Here is a 23,806-nt window from a genome sequence, read left to right as displayed (position 1 = left end):
AACAGACATGTATGAGCTGCTTTGACTATGAATATGTGGTTGGGAACAATCTAAAAAAGACTGTTTTACTTCAGAATATATCAAAAGATGATTTCAAGATTGTGTGGTTTTAATTTAGCTGGAATTATTAACTAAACTGAATGAAATGCTAAATAAAGGCCAGCAAAAACAGTTGACTGACTACAGTGGAAAACGATCAAAATTCACAGAAACAAACGCCTGGGAAATTAAATGAATATCCACTTGTCCAAGTCAAGAGAGAAGAATAGTTCTATACATTATATAACTGTTATAGACATTATTTTTGTTTATATATAGACATTATTTATGTTTAATCTGCAATGTAAAGCTGAAAAACAGTTTAATGAAATCAGGCTGTTATGTCATGCTGCTACTTCTCCACTACCAGCTTTTTAAGATGCCTCCAACTTTCCCCATCCCACACACCTTACCTGAATAACAAAGTCCCTCCCCCTAAAGTCTGCAATAGTCCTGGGCAGCCTTGTTCTGCCCCACACAAAACGCAGGAAGAGAGATCGCTCTGTGTTGGAGAAGGATTCCATCACTTCCCAGAACCACTGTATCAAGGAAGCAGTTGGTTCAATGCCTTTGTAAGTTGCTACAGATTTCAGGAGATGAAGTGGAATATCTGGGCTTCCACATACCTGAAAAATAAAATACAGTGATAGGCTACACAAGTCTGATCGAATCAATTCCAGGTGATTTGTTCCCTCCCTTCCTTTAAAATATTTAATCAACTTTTACACTGACAAACTAAGCATTGAAATATTTGAAATGCCATGCATAGTCCCCATGTACAATAATACTGAATATACATCTTCCCATCAGGCAACAGTAATGAATTTTTTTCATATTCCTGAACTTAGGACAAGTATCTCCAATTTACTTCCTAGATCACTGGCATGAAATCACTGGCATGTGGGGATGTTTTGGTGTTGCTTGTTTGTTTCTTCCTGAAATAATTCATTACATCACTGCTCAGCTATATCTAAATAATTTTACTAACACAAAGAGGGCAATTAAACATTTTCTAGTCTTTCCTTGAACTGAATGTTTCAACCACACAGAAATCATTGTAAACAGCATTTAATGTGGGGTTTATATTAGTAAAACAAATGAGTGAATAATCTCACTCCAAGTTAATCTGACAGAAGTAACAGAGCAGAAATTGATACCATAGTTTCCAGTTCATATCCTGTAAAGAGTGAAAGCAGAGGAACTGGAACAACACGAGCCATCCCCTCACGAACTGCTGCAACCTGTTCATCAAATTCATGAAGCCTGCAAAGACACATTTTCAGAGTTTCTGTGAATGTCATTTCTAGCAATTATTTATAGCAATTACTGTGTTATCAAAGCAGCTTTAACCATTCTCCCCAAATGTCCAGCTGTGTACCAAGGAACATTAACAAACATTTATCACAAGATACTTGACTTTCTACACTAATTGCTATTGCACAGCAAGCTCAGTATGAGGAGGTCTCTCCCAATGTTTTACATATTTTATTTCATACATATTTTAGTTCCGTGCCTGGCAAAAACAAACCAATACCCCATTTGGAAACAATATGCTCTTGGAAAAGGAGCAGCTGGATCTTGAAACTCTAACTTCAAACATTGTCAGCACTAGACAGACATTATGGTAAAAAAACTGGTCTGAACTAAAATAGGAGATCTGAGGGGACAGTAGGGTTTTTTATTTCAAGACAGGCACAGGTAAGTAGCATTTTGCTGCTTCTGATGCCACACATGATTTGTGCTTTGCTTATTTTTTTTCCCTGTCAAATAATTTCTGAGATGTTTTACAGAGCCCTCCAGAGAGACACATCTCTCACAAGTGCTGTCCTCAGGCTAGCCATCACCAAAATAAACAACGATGCCAGGACAAGTTTGGTCTTTTGCATGCACTTTTCCACATGGATTCTATGCATGTGCTAGTTTTCCCTCTCAAGGGCTTCAGAGAGTTAAAAAACTTGATACTTAACATAACCTTTAAATTATTCTCCACAAGGCCTTTTAACTGTAAAATGCTTTAGAATTGCTCATGTCCTCTGAGGACAGCCGGTACTGGCAAGACAGCAAAGCCATTTCTTCAAAGGAATATCAGCTCCAAATGAAATCTCTCTCTTTAATGTCAGAAGCAGGTCTAAGTATTGGTTCATAACCATTTACAGTGGGGGGAAAAAAAAAGAAATATGAAGGCTGTAATTCACAGTTGTTGGCAGACACTATAACTACAAACTAATAAACAAGTATATAAGGCTCTGATAGAGTCTTGCTCAAGCACTCTCTAAAGAAGAGTGGAATGGGGTGGAGTGAATAAAACAAGCCTGAACCAGTTTCTTATCCAAATTATCTAAATTCACATATTTCAGTAGGCACTAGGCCTACTGCTTCAGATACAAGATGCTTATGATTGTTTCTGAGATGTACTCATCTAGATTAGCTACCTGGCCACATAAGCAACCAAAGGCCAGTCTTCTCAAACACTGAGCAGTTATTTCCCACTGATTTCTGTGCAGTGTTCAGCTTTTGGCACCCATGGGTGCGCATCAATGTCCTACCCAAGGAATGAACACTCTGGTTTGTGCATTCCGACCCAGAGTAAGAATTCAGCCGATACTGCCCTTGACTGCAGTTGATGACATGAAAAAGTATGAGTGCAGCAGTACTAGATCTAAGCTCTTTTCACAAAGAGCTTACTGATCAAGCCTATTACTTTAGCTCATAGGAAGAATTAGATGCATGGGATATTTCTCCACCAGTAAAACTGGCTGCCAAAACAGCTTTGTTGGGACACGTCTAGACCCATACCTGCTCGTTTATGTTGCTTCCTAAAAATTAAGTTTAAGATTTTTCTCCTTGGATACAGTAAGTGAAATCAGAACATCAACACTGTAATCACATGAAAATATTAAAATACTTGTATGTAAGAGGGTAAGGTAGCATATTGTTTAAAAGCTGATACATATTTTTTAAAAGAAAATGCATATTGCTATCAGTAATTTTAATGATTTATTCAACAAACCTGTAGTTTATTGCCAGCCTCACATATTCTGCCCTATTATCCAGTGTAATATGGGTGTACTTGGAACTCAGCTGAATATCTTGACCACTTGCATTAGGCACAGTGAATGGGAGGCTCATAGCTTCAAATTCTTCTGAAGTAGCTTCATTGTCTCGAATGTACATAAGCCCAGGAATAAAATCTTTATCAACCTTTGAAAGTAAGAAACGCGAGTTAAAGTCAGTTTATTAACACTATACAACAGCATCTCTTGCATGCCAAAAGCAGTGCATCGTGTGTCACCTACCAAAAGCTTTGACAAATGCCTGACCACAATTCATCTAACTTGAATTCAAAGCCATAAAATTTCATTAGGTTGGATGGGGGAAAGCGCACATATTCTAGATTTCAATTTTTTTCGAGGGCAAATGCCCTCCAAAAGAAACTGTATCATATAAGAAAGTGGATTTAAAGCTTAAAAGCATAATCATCCCTACCAGCACTGGGTTTGGTACAAAAGGAATCCCCTCACTGACAAGTAAAGGACTCAATGCTTTTACAGTGAGTACATTTCTACATGACAGTATTTGAGAAGGAACTTTTCTTCATAATGAAGACCTAAGTCTTACTCCATATTTACTGAGCTCAGTAAACAGAAACTGAAAGCTTGTGAAATTCAGTAAGTGAGCACAAACCAGTAGTAGTTTGAACTTATTTTCTTTTAGTTCAAAACAGTGCAGGCCCGTGCCCCTAAATCAGTTATTGCATCTTGGTATAACAGTTAACAGCTACAGAAAGGTCTACTGGGAACTAGGAATTCAACCACAAAGATTGTCTAGTCAAACCCATGAGAAGATTTCAGAATGCTCTAGAATTCAAATAGATTATTTAACCACTCTTGAACAACTTAAATTTACAGTTTTAACAGTCAGTACAAATCATCCTTGGCTCAGAATATAAAAGGCCAGTCAAAATACAGTCACATAAAAACCAGGGAAACCAATCACTTGAGAAATTTATGCTGGAGTCTGCTTGTCTTCTGTAAGCTGCATCCTACCCTCGAACTTCCTTCTCACCTCACTGAGATCAGCAATTGTTAGGTTCATTCCTGCAAGCTGTTTCCACACTGGCTCAGCCAGGTTGAGGCTCAGAGGGCTGCCAGTCCGGATAGCAATGCCCAAAAGTACACCTGTAAGTTTTAACATAATTTATTAGTTTTGTTAGATTCCCAATATTCTGACTACACATAAAGCACACAATATCAGGAAGTTGCTAAGAAATTACCAAGAAAGCGAAACATGTTCATATGCAGTAGTGACTTGGCAGCAGGATTTAATAGGAAACAATCTCTGTTTGCTCCAGATTCATCTCTTCCATTTGGTGTCACAATTAATAGAGGGGTCAGCCCATTCTGAAGTTCTTCACACATTTCTGCTATTGATTCACTATAACCTCCACCACAATCATCCACAGATTCACCTTGGAGAAGAAAAAAGGCTCAAAATTAAATATTCCTTCAAAAATAACTGAAGTATTGAAACAAACTATATTTTCTCTGTGGGGATAATTGAATAAACAAAAGTTTACTAAAAGCTGCAGCGTTATATCCCTTCATATGAAAATGCTAGAAGTTTGGCTCTGTATTTGGATGCTTCCAGTTCATTGCAAAATGTATTTTTAGGAGATTATATGACACATCACAGTGCCAAAAATACTATTTTGACAGAGTGCAACTAATATTTTGGGCTATATGCTAATAACAATAAAATACAACAGAAATAGAAAAGGCATAGTGTTGCTTTGTTTTTCACGAGTGGCATTTTAAAGTAGGTATGTTTTATTTAGCCCATATACAGTAGATAGAATGGCACTTCGATCTAAAATATTTTTCATTAAAAAGATCAGTGATAGATGAATTGTAAAAACTACCCTACCAGTAAGACTAGCAAACCAGGATTCAGACAGCTGAAAAATTAGGTTTAGGTTTTGCAGAATGTTTGTTGTTAGCAGAATAGCTGCCCCTGGAACCCGAAGAGAACTACACACACACTTCCATAAATCTTGAGGGGTTTTACAAACTCATTTTGAAAGCTTTTTTACTTCCCAACATTTTAAGCACCTTCCTCTGCCTACACACATACATTGTTTTTCTGTATCCCTTCCTTCCTTCCTTCAGGTTCTTTAAAAGAGTAAATCCCAAGAAAACAGTAAAGTTAAGTGCAAAGCAGGAAGGGGTGGGGTGTTGAGAAACCTCTTACCAACAAACTTGACTTTCCAAACACGATGAGGAAGCAGAAGGCTATCGGGGCTAAAGGAACTCATTTTTGCACACATCTGTCCAAACACTGACTTCGTACCATCAGGTCCAGCCAGTCCTCCTTTACTCCTGGAACGTTTTACCTATTGAGTAAGTACATTATAAAAGTCACTGTAAGAACATATTTCAGCTGGCATCACTGGGCAGATAAATAAGGAATTTTCAGTTCCCCCAACCACCAACACCTTATCTTTAATTTCCAAGAGTTCTTTGTTCATCTGTCACTAATCAGGACTACATCTGTTCATCTTCAAAGGAAAATGGAAAGACAGAGGGATAGCAAGGATGAAGTCTAATGATAAAGACTTCTTTTGTTTCTGAAGAAGCAGCCAATGACTTGGCAAGTCCTTTTAGTTAATTCATCCTATCTCTATACATAGATTCAATTGACAAATCTGAGTAAGTTTTTCCACACATGAGAGAGATTAGAGACTGTGCTGTTAGCCAGAAAACTGGGTACGTGTTAGTCTTATATTTATTAATTGTAATGACTAAATATGCATCTATGATACTCACTGGGAGCCTCTAAAAACGAGTAAATACTATCAAAATATGTATGTATATAGATACACAGGTAATGTGTTCTTAGGCACCTACAGAAAAAGTGTATTTTATATTTGATGGAGATCTCTAAGATTGGCATGCAAGTAAATTTCCACGGATTTTGCTGCAAGAGACACACACAAAGAGGGTAAGAATACAAAAAGTATTTCACCAGTATAGAGAGGAAAGAAATGGAAAGTGAACAGAGAGCTGGAGAAACACAAGGGGGTTTTTTTTCCTCCTTGGAGTTCTGCAATTTATATTCTCAACCTGACTGCAAAGGGACTCCTACATGCACACAGATCACCAATATCTGTGAGACTGTTCATTCAGAAATAACCCAAACTTATCCCACTAACCTATATTTAGTCACACTACAAGCTACAGTGCATCTCAAAATCCAGTTGTTCTCATGCTGCATATTTCTGATGGCTTTGGATAGAAAACCCACCAGATTTCTTTCAGGTTTTATTGAAAGGCTGAGAAACCTAAATCCTCAGATGTAAGATGTTCTCTATCAACACAAGCTGGTTTTAATTCTATAGAAATCCATTGAATTAAAGAGAGAAATTTGGCCAAGAAATTTTAAATTGAGAAACTTTGTATTAGTCTCGAGCGGCTTGAAAAATACTGGTCATCCCATGAGACTCCCTTCAACCCAGAAGAATTCTCTCCCAGAAGTTGGGAGAAATCTAGTACATAAAGCCATGCACTCAGACACCAACAAAAAAGGTTTACAAAAAGATGACAGCTTCTAAGTTGGAATCAGCTAGGAAAGAGAAATTTATACAGTTATCAGGTAAGACAGACCTATGAAGAAAACAAACACAATTCAAAGATATGCCACAAAATCACCAGAAGAGGTAGAGAAGTATCAGTGTAATAATTATAAAAGCACAGACACAGTTCTCACCTGTACCCTGAGTTTCAGTTTTCTATGCTCAAACTTAAATGCTACAGAATAAATAAGAGTACAAAAAGATGAAGAGTAGAGGAAAGACTATTCTACACAAGCAGACAAAAAAATCTTAGCCTGATCAGTGTAGGAAAATGAAGGCTATCATGAAATGAGTGTTCTTTGCAAGTACATTTGATAAGGGAGAAGACAATAACCAGGAAGGAGGGATGTTACTTAATTTGAAATGACACTCAAAAAGAACAAATCATTAATTCATTCATATGCTGTGCCTACTTTAAGATCAGATCATTTTTACTCATCATGTTAGTGAGATTGCTATAACCCACACTGCATAAGGAGTCCTTGTGAGGAGGAAGAAACTGGTCTTGAAAGTGGTACTTCATATATCCATACATATCACATTCCTCCCTTGACAGTAAAGAACATTAAACCAGGAGATTCTTTGCCATATTACATTCATGAAAGTAGACATTCTCCATAATAAGTGAAATTTGCTTCCTTTTGAAAAGGAAGAAATTCCTTTCAACTGCTGTGCAAAGATATGTTTTAACAGCATTATGGAAGTATCTGCCCATAGGTCAAAACACACTGTCCATTTGACACTGCATGAATTACACCAGAACTTAAACACTTAAGAAAATCTGATCTGCTAGTATGAGGGTCAGTAAGTAAAACTGAGCACTGGAACCCTGTCTAGACACACAACTGTTAATTCACTTCTGGGTTAGTTTTTGTCTGCTTATATTACACCTCTCCAGAACAAGGCCCAGGTGCTGTTTTGGAACATTTTACTTAATGACTACTCCCGAAAAGTAGTATGGATAAACCTGCACGAAATTTGGTTTCTTCTGCCCTATGTAGTCCTGCAACAGCATCCCATACCATCTGCGTGCATCCAAGTTTGTCCTCATGCTACACCTCAATGCATAAATTACCTACACTCAATTTTATGCTACAGAAACACCAGGCTGGCACTTAGTTAAGTTACAGCACAGCCATCACATTGTTTTTCACACACCCTGAGCAGAAAAAGTACAGAAAACTACCCTATCTCACCATTACAAGGCTCCCAACAGAAAAGACCCAGGCCCAAGTAGTACGTAAGGTGAATGTGATCTACTCTAAAGGAATCTGGTCCCTGTAACACTGGACCCTGCCAGGAGAAGGGAGTGTTGGTTTGCTCGGTTTTACACTGCCATTATCTTCAGTTCTGGCATTTCCAAAGAAACCACTAAACAGCAAGGGATGCTGAGGATGTATTGTAAAAAAAAAAGTCAATACCTGGAAAACAAGTATAAATTAAAAACTCCTCTGTTTATTTTTATACCAAGGAAGATGAAGTGAATTGACAGCACCATGTAATCTATAAACTGCAAAAAGAGTCTTCTGAAAGCCAAGGGGTCTTAAAGCCCAGCTGCACTTTAACTTACAACTGCAAATAGGATGAAAAATTTTGACACTGATATTTAACTTTTTTGTGACTAGGTAATGCAGCTTAGAATCTTCAACTGAATATTATAAAGGATTGAACAGTTTCAGAATCCACATTTTCATTCAGAGCAAAAGCTAACTCTAGAAACTATAAGCCATACTTAGTTCTGTGTAATCAGGCCAGATTAGGAACATGACCTTTTGTAGTCTTCACTTGACTAAACTGACAGTTACAGCAATATTTTATTTCCCCCAGAAGGTACAAAGAAGGGAAGCTGCCAATTCTTTTCTAGGGTTCAAGACAGATTTAAATAGCAAACTGAAATACAAGAGCAAGCTATCTCAACTAATGAAGGAGGACACTAGGAAACGATCCCAAAACCTACTCATCACTTACTTCCTGCTTAAAATACCAGCAATATTTTTTGGACTTTCTGAATTCACACACTTAAAAGGTTATTTAAAAATCTCTGGTACACTCTTCAGCTTCCCAAATAATACAGTTGGACTCAATAAGTAAAAACTTAGTGACTGTATGATTCTAATAAACTAGAACAACACATTTTAATCACAGAACATTAGCAAGAAATTTTAAATGTCCACAGAACATGGCAAAGAAGTAGAAACAGGGTCCAGCCAAAACAGGATGTATTTTTTGTTCACTAACAGAAAATAACAAGTTTGAATTTTCACAATTTCTTCACTCTAACCTCACAAACGGTAGATTTTCTTACTTTTTGCAATATTAAGGTGGAAAAAAAAAAAAGGAACAAAAAAAATGAACCCACCACAACCAGAAAGAAATGCATAAGGACTCTAAGATGAGGCTGCAGTCCATTTAAATGAAAACAATGTTTTACTATTCTGTGTTACAGAAGTATCCATGGAAAAAAGATATATCTGGCCTAAGGCACAACATTACATTTTCTGACATCAATGATAAAGAAAAAAGCCCTTTTGTATCAAAGACATCTGCAATCAATATGACTACATGTGATGACCAGCAAAGGACAAGAGTTTATCAGCCTGAATTTTAATTATATTCAAGAGCTTTCTTTCCATGCCTTTTTCTTTTTCTTACCTTTCGTTTTCTGTTTTGAAAGCAACAGATGAATAATTCAGCTGAGCATTTGGAAAGGTAAGAAAAGCATCAGAATCACTACTCTCCTAAACTATCTAATGGAGTGAGTTCTGAAAAGTCCTTTGTCAAGCAGGACATACTCATTAAGACTCTAAATGATTCACTTAACATTTCAACAAGTGTCATCACCCTCTCCCCAAACAACTACAGTATGGATAAAAACATACTGAAATGAATATAAGCAGTCCTAACTGCACTCACTTCTTTATTGTTTGATTCTCTGACAAAAATTCAACTCTTTAGCACTCAGATACCAAACAGGTAAAACAAAAAGAGGGCTTTGACCAACACAGCACTGTGGGCTAAACATACAGAGAGTAAATCAGAACTTCAGCTGAAAATACCTGTATCCTGTTGAGCTCTACAACTGGCCCATGCTGACGGTCTCTCACCATAGTTGCTTGCACAACTTTTCTGAAAGCTGCCTCCTAAAAAAAATCCAGATAATGGCAAAACTGAAATCAAATCAGAACCCTGCACATATTTTGCAAATAAACACATAGTTCCACCCAGGAAATAAAAAAGCAACAGAATATGAAGGTGCAAGATGTTAGCCAAGGATCATGTTATTTGTGCTAATATGTTTCATGTCTGAAACAGTGGGGATACTGAAAAAGTAAAGAAGAAAGTCCCATCTGTATCACCCAAAACCATGGCTTGAAAGGTTGCACTGCACCCAGATACAATTATTAAGCAACCAACATATATCTGAGTACAAGCATAAATTAGTTTATACCAGAAAAATATAAGGATATAGAGAATAATTAACATCAGAGAATGACAATCAAAAAAGCCAAAGATGAGATCATCTTGCTATGGAAAGCAATAAACAACAAATAAAAATTTTTAAAAAACACCTTTTCATGCAAATTCAAGTAGCTGAGGTTCTCCCACTAAATATTAGGATATAATTTTACAGTCAATTTCAAGAAAGATTAAGAAGATTTTTAAGTCTTTAGAATCTCTGAAGGTAAGCTTGTCTTAAATGCCTATATATGAATATGGCATTACAACCTCTGATGCCTTGTGAGTGCTTCTGAGGTATTTATTCCTGATATCCCATTTTACCTTATGTCTGCAGCCTTTCTGTAACTATTCTGCAGACTCAAGCAAATTAGGTTGAATGTGCCTCCTGCATACACATTCTTATATGTAACATTATGTACGTAAGGACTCACAATTAATAGCATTAACAAATAAAAAGCTCACAAACAGAACAGCAAGGATTTCCTTTCTAGTTTAGGTTTTGATGATTTCCCTTGGTCTGTGAAGTATGGACACAGCTTGCTTGTTCTACTACACAATTTTACTGGAGTCTAGAGAAAGAGACCCTGAGACAACAGATACTAAGAAGTCTAGTTACAGGCCATGTGTCTTAAAGTTAAGGACACAGAACAGCACTTAACCAATTCTCTTTTCTAAGATATCTCCCAGCAGATTTTGTCAGTTTGTATAATGGGTTTTTTTTTCAGTTAGACAAATTACTATGACAGTGAGAAAATTCAGACCCCAAACCAATGATTATACTGAAGGCAAATCATGTTTTTATTGCTTATCATATCTGAAGTTTTGAATAAGTGTTGCAGCTTTGAAGCATTACAATTATCTACATTTTCTCATGACTGACTTGACTTAACTATAAAAATACCCTTTATTTACCACTTGAGACTGAACTCCTAGGTATTCTGTCTTCCCTTTTAGCTCAGTCTAAAACAAGCTTGTAACTCCACAGAGCTTTCCATCTGCTAGTATATCACCTGACCTTGGTAGCTGAAATACAAACAGGTATGAATTGGTCATTGTCTCCTATCTTACATTTTTTCCAGGATAACATTTACTGAATACTCTAGAAGAATTCAGCTATACTACAAACTAAAGATTTACAGTGTAAAGTTATTTTTGAGATCAACACAAAAAAGCACTGTGATGAAGAACTGAGAAAAACACTGTAGAAAAAAACACAAAGAAAGAAGTTTGCATCATCAGAATGCAAATATCTGATACACAGCTTACAGAACAAATTGAGACATACAGCTCTTTTTTCCTCAGAAACAACTTAAACAGTACTTCTCCGTTATGGTTACAAATCTCTCCCTTAGAAACATTCTAATAAAATACCTTTCCCTGTGATATCAGAATTCCCCGTAATGTGTCAAACCCAACTGAGGGTCCTTGGCCAGTTTCATCAAGTCTTCCTTCAAGATCAAACATTGGAATGCAAGGGCAGAAGAGTTCTGAAATGTGATGCAGCAGCAGAAGCCTGTTTCTTAATGAAATGATGGGAATTTCCTGCAGATGATTGTACTCCATAGGAACCTAGGATAAGGTAATGATATCCAAATGTAACTTAGAATTATTATATACTTTATTTTATTCAATAGAACAACAACCCTTAGATTTGTAGGTAAACTTGTATTAGAAATGCAGATATTTGCTTATTCACACTGTCAAAACTTCGGATGTGGAGTTCAGTTGTTTATAAAAGATACTAATAGTATCCATCTAAACTGAACCAAGTATTGTATGATGGCCAGAATACAAGTGCTGTTCTGTATTTTACAATTTATCCATAAACAAATAAATCTTACATCTTGTCATCACTACTTCCAGGCATAGCTGAAATGCAGAATATTCAAAAACAAGGCTTCCCAATATAAAGCAAGCAACTAAGAACTCCCTTGGAAGGCATAACATTTCCACAGCTCCAAGGCAGAATTAAATTCCTGCCAATTTTCATACTGAGTTACTGTTTCACATTTGGATTAAACACTGAATGAAGAGGCTTTTTCAGCTCAGAAAAATGGAATCCTTTGGAAATACAGAAGTAAAACAAAGTAACTGGCTCAAACTTCAAGTCAAACTAAAGCACTGAGCCTATGCAGGGATTTGGAAAGGAAATACATCTGCTGAAAAGTCAGCAATAACCACATTAAGTATGTTTAAAATCTCAATTCAATAAGCCAAAAATATTACCTGTGTAGGGAGCTTGCCAGCATTAGCAGGTTTACTGGTTGACCAAGCTAAAGTATGTGCTGAGCCACAGGCTACTCGGTTGATCTTCTTACCCTGAAGTGCTGCAACCAGGCGTGGTCTTTGGATGGCATTAGTTGTTCCATCTCCAAGCTGCCCTTCATCATTATCTCCCCATGTATACACTTCCCCTAAACCAATAAAAATAATTTATTATCCTGAAGCTAATATACAAGCTTTTTGCCTTTTAAAATTTTTATTAGCAATTAATTAACCAGATAAAGCCTTGGGCTGTAAGATTTCTAGGACTGTCGGCCATCCTGAAATCCACTATCTAGTGCAGGTGAATCTTGATTGACATAGTTAAGGTCCACAGTCTCTACAGAGCAGCTAGCATAAGATGCATTTCTTTCCTCATAGTTTGTGTAACTGAAAGGTTCTGTTCCAGAATAGAAGATGGTAGAGCAGAAAAGTAACAGAACATCAGGAACAGCCTGTATTTGATAGTTTCATAGCAAAAGCAAAGCCAATATGAAAAAATAAAAATTTAAAAGGCTTAATATTTTTGTATGTATAATAAGCTGTATTACTAGAGAAGATATTAAAATAGGTGCTTGCTGTTGCAAGATAATTGGGAAATACTTTTAAAGTAACAATGGTGTTCTTGAACATTCATTTTCTGTAGCTATAATTCATTACTCACATTCATTTTCTGCAGCTGTATTTCACTAGCACCTATAAAACACTGTTATGGTGCAAACTTGTTATTTGTGGGACTGAGTCTGCTACAAAGAATATTCACTATCTCAACCTCTTATGTAAGAAGCAATGTTGTTTGTTCAGTGCTTCAGTTAGCAAGTTAAACACTTCAACAAACTCACAAGACCCCGCAAAAGCCAAATCCGTTCAATGCCACTGCTTGACCATTCTGTAATTACCTTTAGAGCTCTATATTTTTCTTTGATCATCAGTGCTTATGCAACTTGAATTCTTTAATTTTTATTAATTTAGTTCTATGTGATCACTTTAATTTCTTGCTTGCAACATCTGCAAACACAAAATATAACCATGCACACAGAGAACCAGTGTTTTTAGCAAGGACAACCAACCAACAGTTAACTAAAAGATAAAGTTTCAATTTTTTTCAAATTCAGTGCTAAGAACTAAGTAAATTATTTGATTTGTATACCATCTTCAGTGCAGCAAACACAGTGCAAAGAGCCCGTAGCAATTGCAATAACTTTCTTTCCTTGAAGTCCCTGCACTTGTCGTGGTCTTCTAACATGGTCATCAGATCCATGGCCTAAACGGTGATAATCTCCCTTGCCCCTGCACAGAGAAATAAACACTTAAAAACTGTGTTTTAAGTGTGGAAAAAATATAATGATAGGCTATGTCTGACATTTCACCTGTAGATGTACTTACAAAGTCCAATACCAAAATACTGTCCAAACATTCAGCATTAATCATCCCTACTTTATATGGATGTGATTCTGCTGACTCAGTACAGATTCTTACACCTCCAATACAATGTTCTTACTTAATCTGTGTAGCTCCTTTTACCACTTTTCCAGGGTGTGGTCTTATCTTTCACTCTTAAAGGAGTCAAGTATTAGAAGCATTCATCTGCAGAAACAGTGTATTTACTGATCTCAAGGACTGGAACTTCATACAGTTTATGGACACCAAAATGTCATATAAACAAGGTAGCTGAGGGAAGTTGGAAAGGTATTTTGCTAAGCCTTTTTAAACATTTCAGTCTAGTAGTTTAAACTACAAAATTTGGAATGGTGTAAGGAAGATTAAAACAATGAATTCTAAAATCAAATTCCCAGACCACAGCCACCACAAGCTAGACACAACTTTGATAATACATGAGAATGTTATTTATGCTATCACCTTCCGCCCTGCATGACACTTCATGCCTATAATTCTACTGACCTCCTTAGAAGTTCTGCATCTTGCAGTGGTCAATGTCTGGAATGACAACCCTGTGCTTAGGTTCCAAGACAAAACACTTGGATTTTTCATTCATGGCACCAGAAAATGTTCTCCAGTGGTAGATTTTATTACTAATCAAGACACAGAAACTCAAAAAACTTTTGAAAGAGAAGATCAAAACAGTGAAAGTGTAACACTGATACTTGTTACAGACAAGGTGACATCTAACACTGTCACAATAACTAATACAGAATACTTACCATGTATATACAGCTCCAGATTTGGTAAGGGCCACAGAAAATTGTGATCCACATTCTACTTTAACCACTCCAAGGCCTGTGAGGGAATCAATCTAGAAAAATAAAATCACATGAAAATCAAATGAGTTAATTAAGGAGACTGTAGACTGAACTGCCTGAAGTAAAATATAACACTAGTGTATTTCTATATGTGTATTTACAAATTGAAATGTTTATGTAGGTAATTTAGAAGAATTCCACTCCTTTAATCTTCCTACCATTTACTGCTTAAACACTAAGAAGGAGCTCAAATTTCACAAACTGTTGAAAGTCACCTCTAGTACATTTTTCCCATAGTTTCTCCTCAATTGCCCTGAATAGAAACAATAAGGTTTTGTCTACAAACACTCATCCTTAGTTTGTATGACATGGATGTGATTCTGCTGACATAATAAAAATATTTTTATCTCCAGCAGACTCTTCCTATTTATTCTATGTAGGACCTTTTGCTGCTTTACAATCAGTCCTATGGGACTCAATGATGAAATATAAACAAGCTATTTTCACATTATGTTACATCATGCTGGAAACATTCGGAAACAGAACGGGGGATACCTGTATCCAAGTAATTGTGTTTCTGGATTAACGATCTACAATCCACTGTGCATAGCTATACACAGTGATAGACATTTCTCAAACACAAAAAACATTCATCTTCATAACAAATGTTGGAATTCAAATTTAATGGCTACATGGATTTCATATGTAACGTGAAAAAATTCCAAGTCAACCATGCATTCATAGAAAGGGTTGAATATAAAGTAAGATTGCTTTCCAATTAATTGATACCCCTTTCTGGACTGACCTTATGACTATTGTAAACTTATTAACACAAAGAAACATGAAGATTTCTTGGCAAAACCTAATGTTTTGACAGGAACCAAAATTAAAACGAGAAATATTGTTTAAACCAGCAACGTTTTTCAAAAAAAAAAAAACAACCCTTCAAGGTCAACTTTAACAGCCAGCACAAAACTTAAAGACTTGTTATTGTAGCCTACAAAGCTCATTCTTAAGAGCCACCAGAAGAATCCTGATGTCCCAGGATGGGTGAAAGTTTGTACACATTGACAAATCTGTCTTCAGCATTCTCCACCAACATCATGGTTTCTAAAGAAATGAAGTTACACAGAAATACCTTCATTGGTACTTTACAGCCATCACTGCCTCCTCTCCCAAGTTTTCCATAATCTCCATCACCCCAGGACCAGACTGTATCATCATCAGTGAGGCACAGTGTCTGTGCATCCCCGCTGCCACAGGCAATATCAATCACACGGTAACCCTGGAGAGCTTCCACCTGGAATGAAATCACTCATTTTTGTTCACCATAAAAGACTCAGTCATTTCGTTTCACGAAAGATGACAAACTCAGCTTGGAGAGGTGAACTACAAGTCTGAAACAACACAGGAACAAGGAAATAAAGGCACCTCTAAGAGCTTTGCTCTTTTCAAACCAGCAAATGAAAACCAACTATGTATTTTAAATACAGGACTTATTTTTTTTAATTGGTGAACTAGTTAAATTTTTTTACCTAAGTGTCGGGGAAAACAGTACAAAACCCTAAGGTTACTGAAAACTATATTCTGTTGAAATAATTTCAGGCTCTCTGGGCCTGTACTGAATACAGTAAGGGGAAAAAAAAGTCTTATTTTCAAATAGTCTTTCACTAGTTTACAATTTTTGGGCACTCGCATCATAATCTGAATTTAGTCGACGTCTTTTGAAATGATGCCATCTAGTGATGGGATTTGGAAGGACAAAGTAAAAGGTTGGTGACCCACATATATCACATCCTTCCTATCCTTGCCACTACTTGAAACAGATTCCAGGTGGCACAACCCATCATCCAAAGCAGCATGAAACTTCACATATTTCAATTCATCTATAGTTATCTATTTTCATACACACACAGAATACAGGGTGGGGAAAGGAAAGGTGGGCCAACCTTGGGTTTTGGGGGGGTCAGGGGAACGAGAACAACTGGATACAGGTGTTAAGGTCCCAAAGGGGACTAAGATGCATGATACCTCATCTCACAGATTGAAACACTGGAAAAAGTTAATGTTTGTAACAACAGAAATAGATACACAGAGCTATGAATAAAACTAACAAACTAACATTTGGTTTGATACAACCAATGAAAACTTGGCCTTTGCTGTATTTTCAGCAAGTGAATGCAGGAAGCAAAATGAACTTTCATTTCAGTTCAGGGCAGTTTTCTTAATACCATTACTTTAACTAAAATCCCTTAAAGAGTCTAGTTCACAGGAGTACAACAGTCTGAATTACAACTGTCAGCTATTAGTATTGGCAGTCTTCCTACTTTCCACGCTGCCCAAGTTCTCAGACTTACCACTTAAGAACCAAATGAAAACAGCTACCTTCTTAATCAAAACTTGCTTAACGTTCCTTAGCAAATAGCAATCAAATACTTCATAATTACTTTGGTTAAATTCTTATTAACTTAGTGCATACTTCAGTAACGTCTCAGTATTCAGTTGTGAGAATTAAGAGCATCATTACTGTGTCAGGAGAAAAAAAGCAGTTTACAAGTGACTCAGCAGCTATCACTGTAAACACTGTTATATTTCCCAAGAAGTAAATAATGAGGAAACCCAGAAAACAACGAGCTCATTTGTTACTTTCAGTGCAAACTACTCCTGTGAACAGGTAGAATTTACTTACTATGGGGTGGGGTTTTTGATTTGGGGGTTTTCTTTAAATCTCTAAAATAAGTTCCTTATAAGCTGTTTGGTGACCACTAACAAAGTTTTGCAGCTCCTCTTTCATTTTATCCTTTCAGTCATGGGAGCTTGTTCATTTCTTACAAATACGTGCCACTGTTTTGCCCTTTCATTCTTTGTATGCAGAAAGGCATAAAGTTATAAATCAGAAGATATGAACGGGACAAAGACTGTTGAGTGCTCCAAAGGTTTCTTACCAGTTTAGGTTTTAGTTGGTCCTCACTATCTCCATGCCCAAGGCGTCCATATCTTCCCTTTCCCCACGTGAAAAGGTCTCCTGCAGCTGTAATGCAAGCACTGTGGGCTCCCCCAGCAGCAATGTCAACCACTTCTATGCCTCTCAGAGACTCAATCACACGAGGGCGATCACAAGGGCTGAAATGAAAATGGCTGTCTAGACAAACTTTTGGGATAGACCATTCACATTCACCAGTATACAGAGAGAAGCTCTTAAAATGAGAATGAGGACACCTAAAATCGCTGAGTATTTGCTTTATACCAGTTTAATACCCTAAAGATTTAATTTTAACTAGAAAAATTCATTCAGATTCATTTAACTAGAAAAATATTTCATTCAGAAATAGAGACAGAGGCCTATAAAAGGAGTAAGTATTTTACCACATGTTTTATTACAGAACTACAGGTAAACTGAAACTACAAAGCCACTTTAACTAAAATCTGGTAAAAACTAAGCATTTAGCCTGGAAAATCAGTCCAGTTTAAGACACATCACCAAAATTTCTAAAATGTACCAGTATAAAACATATAATTTTGCCCCCATGAACTTAAGCATTCTTCTTATTTGGATCAGAACATTATCATCTCTAACACAATAGAACCTCTCCCTTAATGTGGGCAACAGTGCATATGAAAATCAGAAGGACAATAGCAGTTTTGCTCCCAAAAGTATCTGAAAGTTCCACATACCTACGAGACAGATCCTAAAGTAAAGCCATGAATTTTAGCATCCACAGATATGTTAGAAGACAATATCAAATAGAAAAATCAGATAAACTGCTTATCTGAAAAATATGATGAGGTTCTCCAATTTTAAAGTGTACGTTTCCACATCACTGCTTTCTGCTGACTTGTGCATATAGGGAGTACTCATAGAGCACTCTTAATATATAGCAACTGTGGTAAGTATCCATTTATAGTTTTTTTTAAATAACATTTCAAAGTGTTACTTGCCTTCGGTTTCCATGACCAAGTTTGCCATCTTCTGCTTCACCCCAAGAATAAACTTCTCCCTCAAAAGACAGTGCTAAACAGTGCTTTCCTCCTGAGTTCACTGCAACTTTCTTTATGAACACATGTTGAATGGATTCCAGTAAAGTTGGAGTAGAAACTGACTCCGTTCCTCCAATTCCAAGCCTACCACCTGCTCCATATCCAGTGGCATACAGCTTTAAAGTAAAGAATAAAATTTAGTTTTGTTTGCCTCATGCAGAACATTCCCTAGAAATGAATTCTAGAGAAGAATTCTTTATTCTTGGAAAATAAAGAAATATTTTGAAATATTTCACCTAAAAAACTTTGGGAAAATGCAGCTACATTCAAGTCAATAAGAACTCCCACTGATGTAATGGATTTAGTTTGAAATACTAAAGCTTATTTTGTAAAACTATCAAGAGACCACAGCTTTGCTTGATAGCATTACAAAATCATCTATGACCTGTAGCTCTCCTTCCAAGCAGCGTTATTATTGTTTTCCATCTTCTGTAGAATATACACACCTAAACACAGTTGTTTCTTTCCTTCCATCCCCTAAATACAGTTTTAATGTCTGATTTTCATTTGTTTCATCTCTCTGAATAATTTCTTTCAACAGAATGATGTCAAGAAATGTCATTAATCTGCCCTTTACCCTTCTGTGAATTATTAACAAGGATAATATTGACCCCAAGGAATCATTACAGTACCTCACTAGATGAATGTAACTGTTACATAAAGCTCTAGCTAAAATTCTCCATCACATCCTTAACAGCTCCCATCTGTATAAAAATAAAAATTTCGAATTCATGAACTGATGTTTTTCTCCTATACCTTACACTAAACTTCTGCATTAAGATTCCTTTTCGGTCAGGATTTGAGCACCTGGAAATGAGATGCTGCAATATCTAACTTACATTAAGCCAACTGTGAACAATTTCAGATTATACCTCTCCCTCGTCAGCAAGAAATAATCACCCCTGTTTTAGGGAACTCCGTGAGTATGCTGCTTGTACCCAACTTTGACAAAATCGGATCATATTTTTGAACTGAGAACTAAAATATGTTTCTTGTTTCAGCCATTTAATGCTATAGCAGTAGAAAGTACTGGTGGAGTTGGCACAGTTCAGATTCTTAAAGAAAGAAAGTTACTAACTACCAACAACAACAATAATAACAATAACAATAATAATAATAAACCTGTGCTATACACATTACTTTTCATTTAGCCAAACCCATTCTGACTGAGGGTGAAATATTTCAAGGGAATGAAACAAGCAATCATTTGTTGCATCCTTACTTTCCCATCAGCAGTCACTGCAAACAGAGTCTGTTCACCACCAATTAACTGCACTGGTCTGAGGGTGGCTAGAGCTTCACATGGAGTTGGGACTTTGACTTTTGCTCCTTCAATTCCACCAAGCTGTCCTCTGTGATTATGACCCCAACCATAAATAGTTCCACTGCCTCCAGCTGAAAGTGTCCAATCATCAGGTCGTCTGCAGAAAATGCAAGACAAGCAAAATTTTAAAAGAGCTTTTTAAAAGTCTCAAAAAATACAGTTTATCATTGTACAACAACAAAGCATCACAAGACCAAACCAGTAAAAGTTGAAAGAAATTACCTATTCATCCACTGGACAAGCTGCTCATCCTGTTCTCTCTTAAAGATGTCATGGCACTCATGAAGAACATCCATATTTTCATTATCTGCCATTAATTCTCGGATTTTCTTTGCCACCTGTGAAATATTTTGCATTAAACAACATAATTCAAATTACTGATTACGCCTACCACAGTTGGAATAAAATAATTCAAACTCAGTGTATCTTTTTACATGAAACACTTTCACATGTTCCATTAACCATTTAAAGTACTCCTGCAGTACCTCATCAAGGAAAAGGCGAGGTAATGGTGTCCTTTTATCAAGAGCCACAGCAACCCTGGATGCCATGCAGTATCTCCTGAACCAGGCCCATTTGTGCGTCTCTGCACAGCAAGGGAGAGTGTCCAACTCCAGGTCACAAGCCAGAGCCACAAGCACCTGCAGACCATCAAAACATTTTAGAGAGGTATCAAAAACATGCAATAAAAATCAGTATGCATTTGATAGAGATGAACAGCACATAAGCTAGTAGGGCCTGAATAGAGTCTCAAAGACAAGTAAAGTCACTAAGAGCCATCCATCTTCATTACCCTCATGGGTGGGATAACATCAAGTGTACCCACACTATCTCACACAGGTATCTAATTTCCTCTTTCAGTCCAGAAATTTTCATAACCTCCCTGTGAAACACATTCCTAGATTAATTAACTTTTCCATATCAAATCACATGTGCTTAACTTTTTACCTTCAATTTCTGTCTCCTTTCTACAATTCAATGAATTTTCAATTGCTTTTCAATTTGACTCAATTTCAAATCAATGTTTCAGATGAATATTGTGAACAACAGATTACTTCCTCCTCCTATAAACTTCTAAGATTTTCTGTTAAGATAGGTATGCCCTCTTAGTTTCACTTTTATACTATGAAGGAGGCTTTTTCAGCCTTTTATTCTTCTTGCTCTTCTCCAGACTTCCTCAGTTTGTTTATTTTTACTTTGAAGTACAGGCTCCATTTAAGACATTGTCATTTTTTCCAACTGGATGTAAATAAAACCTTCGGAGTACTGAACTAACTAAATAGAAATATATAACACTCCTATTACGACAGCTCAAAATCACTTATCAAAAAGCATGCTTACAAGATGTTTTTCTGAGCTTCTCTGCCTAGCCATTCGTATATTTGATTCTCCTTTTAGAAGCAGTACTCTGGTTTTGTCAGTAAATGTTACTGATATAGGACTAAGTGAACTTCGCACATCTCAAAAAATCCCAGAGCTATTTTAAAGTATTCTTTACTGATTGTACTGCATTACCTTAAAGAAAGGGCTGTGGAGCAATTGCTTGCCACCTCTCACAATGGGGTCTTCATAGTCAAACTGTCGCTGCAAAGCTTCTGGAAGACCTTTAACCAAAGCAGCTAAAGCACTCCCTGTGAAACTCTAGAAACACCACACAACCAGAAAGTTAGTCATAGTGCATGCACTACAGGAAGTACATTATTTAGAAGACTGTGACAAACACGAATAACTTCCCAAACTACAGATAGCTGTGTGAAGTACCATTTCCATCCACTTCTTATAACAAAATTATTTCTACCACTTTTTGGCAATTCTGAAAGCACATCTATTCCTTCTTGGAATTAGCCATTTCTTTTATTCTAAACTGGAGTACCTTTACAGACTTGCAGACCTGTGCAAGAATACTATTCATTGGCCTATGTCCTATTTTGCACTAACACAAAGGAAGTTGTACATCAGGGCTAGCACTTTAATTTTAATGTGAAAAATGTGAAGAGGAGCATCCCTGCCTTCTTACCAAAGCCCGTGTTTCTCCCTCGTTATCCCCTAGGATCCGGTTGATGTTAATGGACTGGCCAAATTCTGTGGTGAGCAGTTTCCGTAGTCTCTGCAAAGCCCACATTCTGTGGCCAGCAGCTAAGGAAAAATATGCACACAAAGAACGTCATTACTTAAAACAACCATCGTAACTTCAAAAAACATAGACCTAATTTTAAGACGATACTCACCTAAGGCACTCAGTTGAGCACAAGCTGCAAGAGAAGCTGCCAAGCGAGGAACTATGCTCCTGTTAGAAGCAAAATTTAAGCGAAAATCCAACAAACACGTAACCAAATCCATTGAGGGACATGAAAGAATGCAACGATCTGAGAGAAGGTCTTTAGGGCCTGCAAGAAACAAAAAGCAACAACAAAAAAAAGCTGGGGAAGGCTTGTCCTCGAACTGAAATAAGAACAGAACATAGGCAGGATTTTGCTGGCCAAACACAGCACTCTAGAGTGCTAGTCTGCATCTGAGTTATCTATTCTACTTCCCTTTGAAGAGACTTGGAAGAAAAATGCACTTTCATGACTTAATTCATGTAATTTTAAAACAGACACATTTTAAAAAATAAGGGCATTTCAGATGACTTGTGTCCCAGAAGTATCTTCTCTTCATTGATGAAGAGGCAAACTAGAGTGATTACAAAATATTTTTCTCTCTTCTCTATGTAGAAGTGCACCTCTCAGGACTTAGCTGAAAAGGTTTCCTAAGTATGAATGAAAATGTTTTCTTAGTATAAATGTAAATGAACTGTTGAACTTTGGCACGTAAATACCATGCAATAAGTGCACTGTAAAAAGCTAACAATAAAACCTACTCTTACCCTCCTGTAAATGATGTATGTGATACCTTACCTGCAGCTGGCATGATAGGGTAAACTGTGAATCGCCATCCCCATCCATTCACAGACCCATCACTGATGAACTTCCACTTTAACTCATCCCCTGGAATTCGCAATTCACTAGACCAGTCTGACCACTCACGACCTGTTACAGTAGGCAAGACAAGCATATTCAGCTCTTCTGCCTGAGCCAAATGCTAGCCACTCATCAACAGCAATTGGTTAAAGATGATAAATGTGGGGAAATACAAAAGGTGGAAAGGATTTTAGGTGTGAGAAATAAAAGCAGGCCTCAGAAAATAAAGCAAAGGATTTAGAATTCAGCTTTGCCTGTGAAAAACTAGAAGAAGATACAGTTATGCAGCACCAAGGACATTAAAACAATGGTTAGGGTTTCTAGGTTTGGCCTAGATAGATTTTGGAGTTGCAAAAAATATTAGCTTAGCAAGATAGATACATTTAAGCCTTATAATGGGATATTGTGTATTGTTATGTCAAGGCATAACAATCCAGTATTTTATTCAACAGTTGTACATGTGCTGTTTATGAATTGGTTAAGACAGCTGTTTGTAACTTTTAGAAGCACGCTGATTGGCTAAAAAGTTTTTAAGAGTGCTTTGCAAACAGAAGGTTTTGGGTGTCTCAGACGCGTGAGCCCAGTCCCATCTCTTGTGAGACTGATGCCAAATAAAATAATAAAAGGCTCCTGGAATGCTTGTCTGGGCTCCCCGTCCCATTTATCGGAGATCGCCAACAATAAACATCACACAAAGGCATTCAAGAAAAAAAGCTATGTAAAGCACATGAACATAAATGTAAAAATGTTATATTAAGTCTTAAAAAGTTCAATTAGCACTGCTAGCAGATAGCCTTAGTACTTTCAGTACTTTCAGTACACATTCAGGAGGCTACTAAGAGAGCTTACTAAAATCCATTGTCCTATTTTCAAATTAGCTTTCATATTACAAAAA

The 23,806-nt window shown here is 36.8% G+C and overlaps 1 protein-coding gene across 2 annotated transcripts in view; it reads right to left on the bottom strand.

Annotated features, from left to right (window-relative positions):
• LOC103611779 (E3 ubiquitin-protein ligase HERC2) overlaps nt 1-23,806 on the bottom strand; it is a 103,949-nt gene that overhangs the window by 1,188 nt on the left and 78,955 nt on the right. For both annotated transcript variants that reach the window (XM_017728588.1, XM_017728589.1), the window contains exons 71-91: nt 22,849-22,980; nt 22,180-22,338; nt 21,969-22,087; nt 21,467-21,592; nt 20,437-20,592; nt 20,174-20,289; nt 19,850-20,048; nt 18,529-18,743; nt 17,535-17,712; nt 15,728-15,889; nt 14,551-14,642; nt 13,539-13,678; nt 12,353-12,540; nt 11,498-11,695; nt 9,724-9,807; nt 5,287-5,428; nt 4,313-4,507; nt 4,105-4,217; nt 3,050-3,240; nt 1,197-1,302; nt 453-665 (exon numbers count right to left, since the gene is read on the bottom strand). In XM_017728588.1, the coding sequence (XP_017584077.1) occupies nt 453-665; nt 1,197-1,302; nt 3,050-3,240; nt 4,105-4,217; nt 4,313-4,507; nt 5,287-5,428; nt 9,724-9,807; nt 11,498-11,695; nt 12,353-12,540; nt 13,539-13,678; nt 14,551-14,642; nt 15,728-15,889; nt 17,535-17,712; nt 18,529-18,743; nt 19,850-20,048; nt 20,174-20,289; nt 20,437-20,592; nt 21,467-21,592; nt 21,969-22,087; nt 22,180-22,338; nt 22,849-22,980 (3,224 nt within the window). The remainder of the gene's footprint in view (nt 1-452; nt 666-1,196; nt 1,303-3,049; nt 3,241-4,104; nt 4,218-4,312; nt 4,508-5,286; nt 5,429-9,723; nt 9,808-11,497; nt 11,696-12,352; nt 12,541-13,538; nt 13,679-14,550; nt 14,643-15,727; nt 15,890-17,534; nt 17,713-18,528; nt 18,744-19,849; nt 20,049-20,173; nt 20,290-20,436; nt 20,593-21,466; nt 21,593-21,968; nt 22,088-22,179; nt 22,339-22,848; nt 22,981-23,806) is intronic.

This window comes from Corvus brachyrhynchos, unplaced genomic scaffold (assembly GCF_000691975.1).
Source record: "Corvus brachyrhynchos isolate BGI_N302 unplaced genomic scaffold, ASM69197v1 scaffold92, whole genome shotgun sequence".
Classification (NCBI taxonomy): domain Eukaryota; kingdom Metazoa; phylum Chordata; class Aves; order Passeriformes; family Corvidae; genus Corvus; species Corvus brachyrhynchos.
The sequence above is the reverse complement of the archived record's forward strand: the minus strand, read 5'-3'. Positions and strand labels throughout refer to the sequence as shown.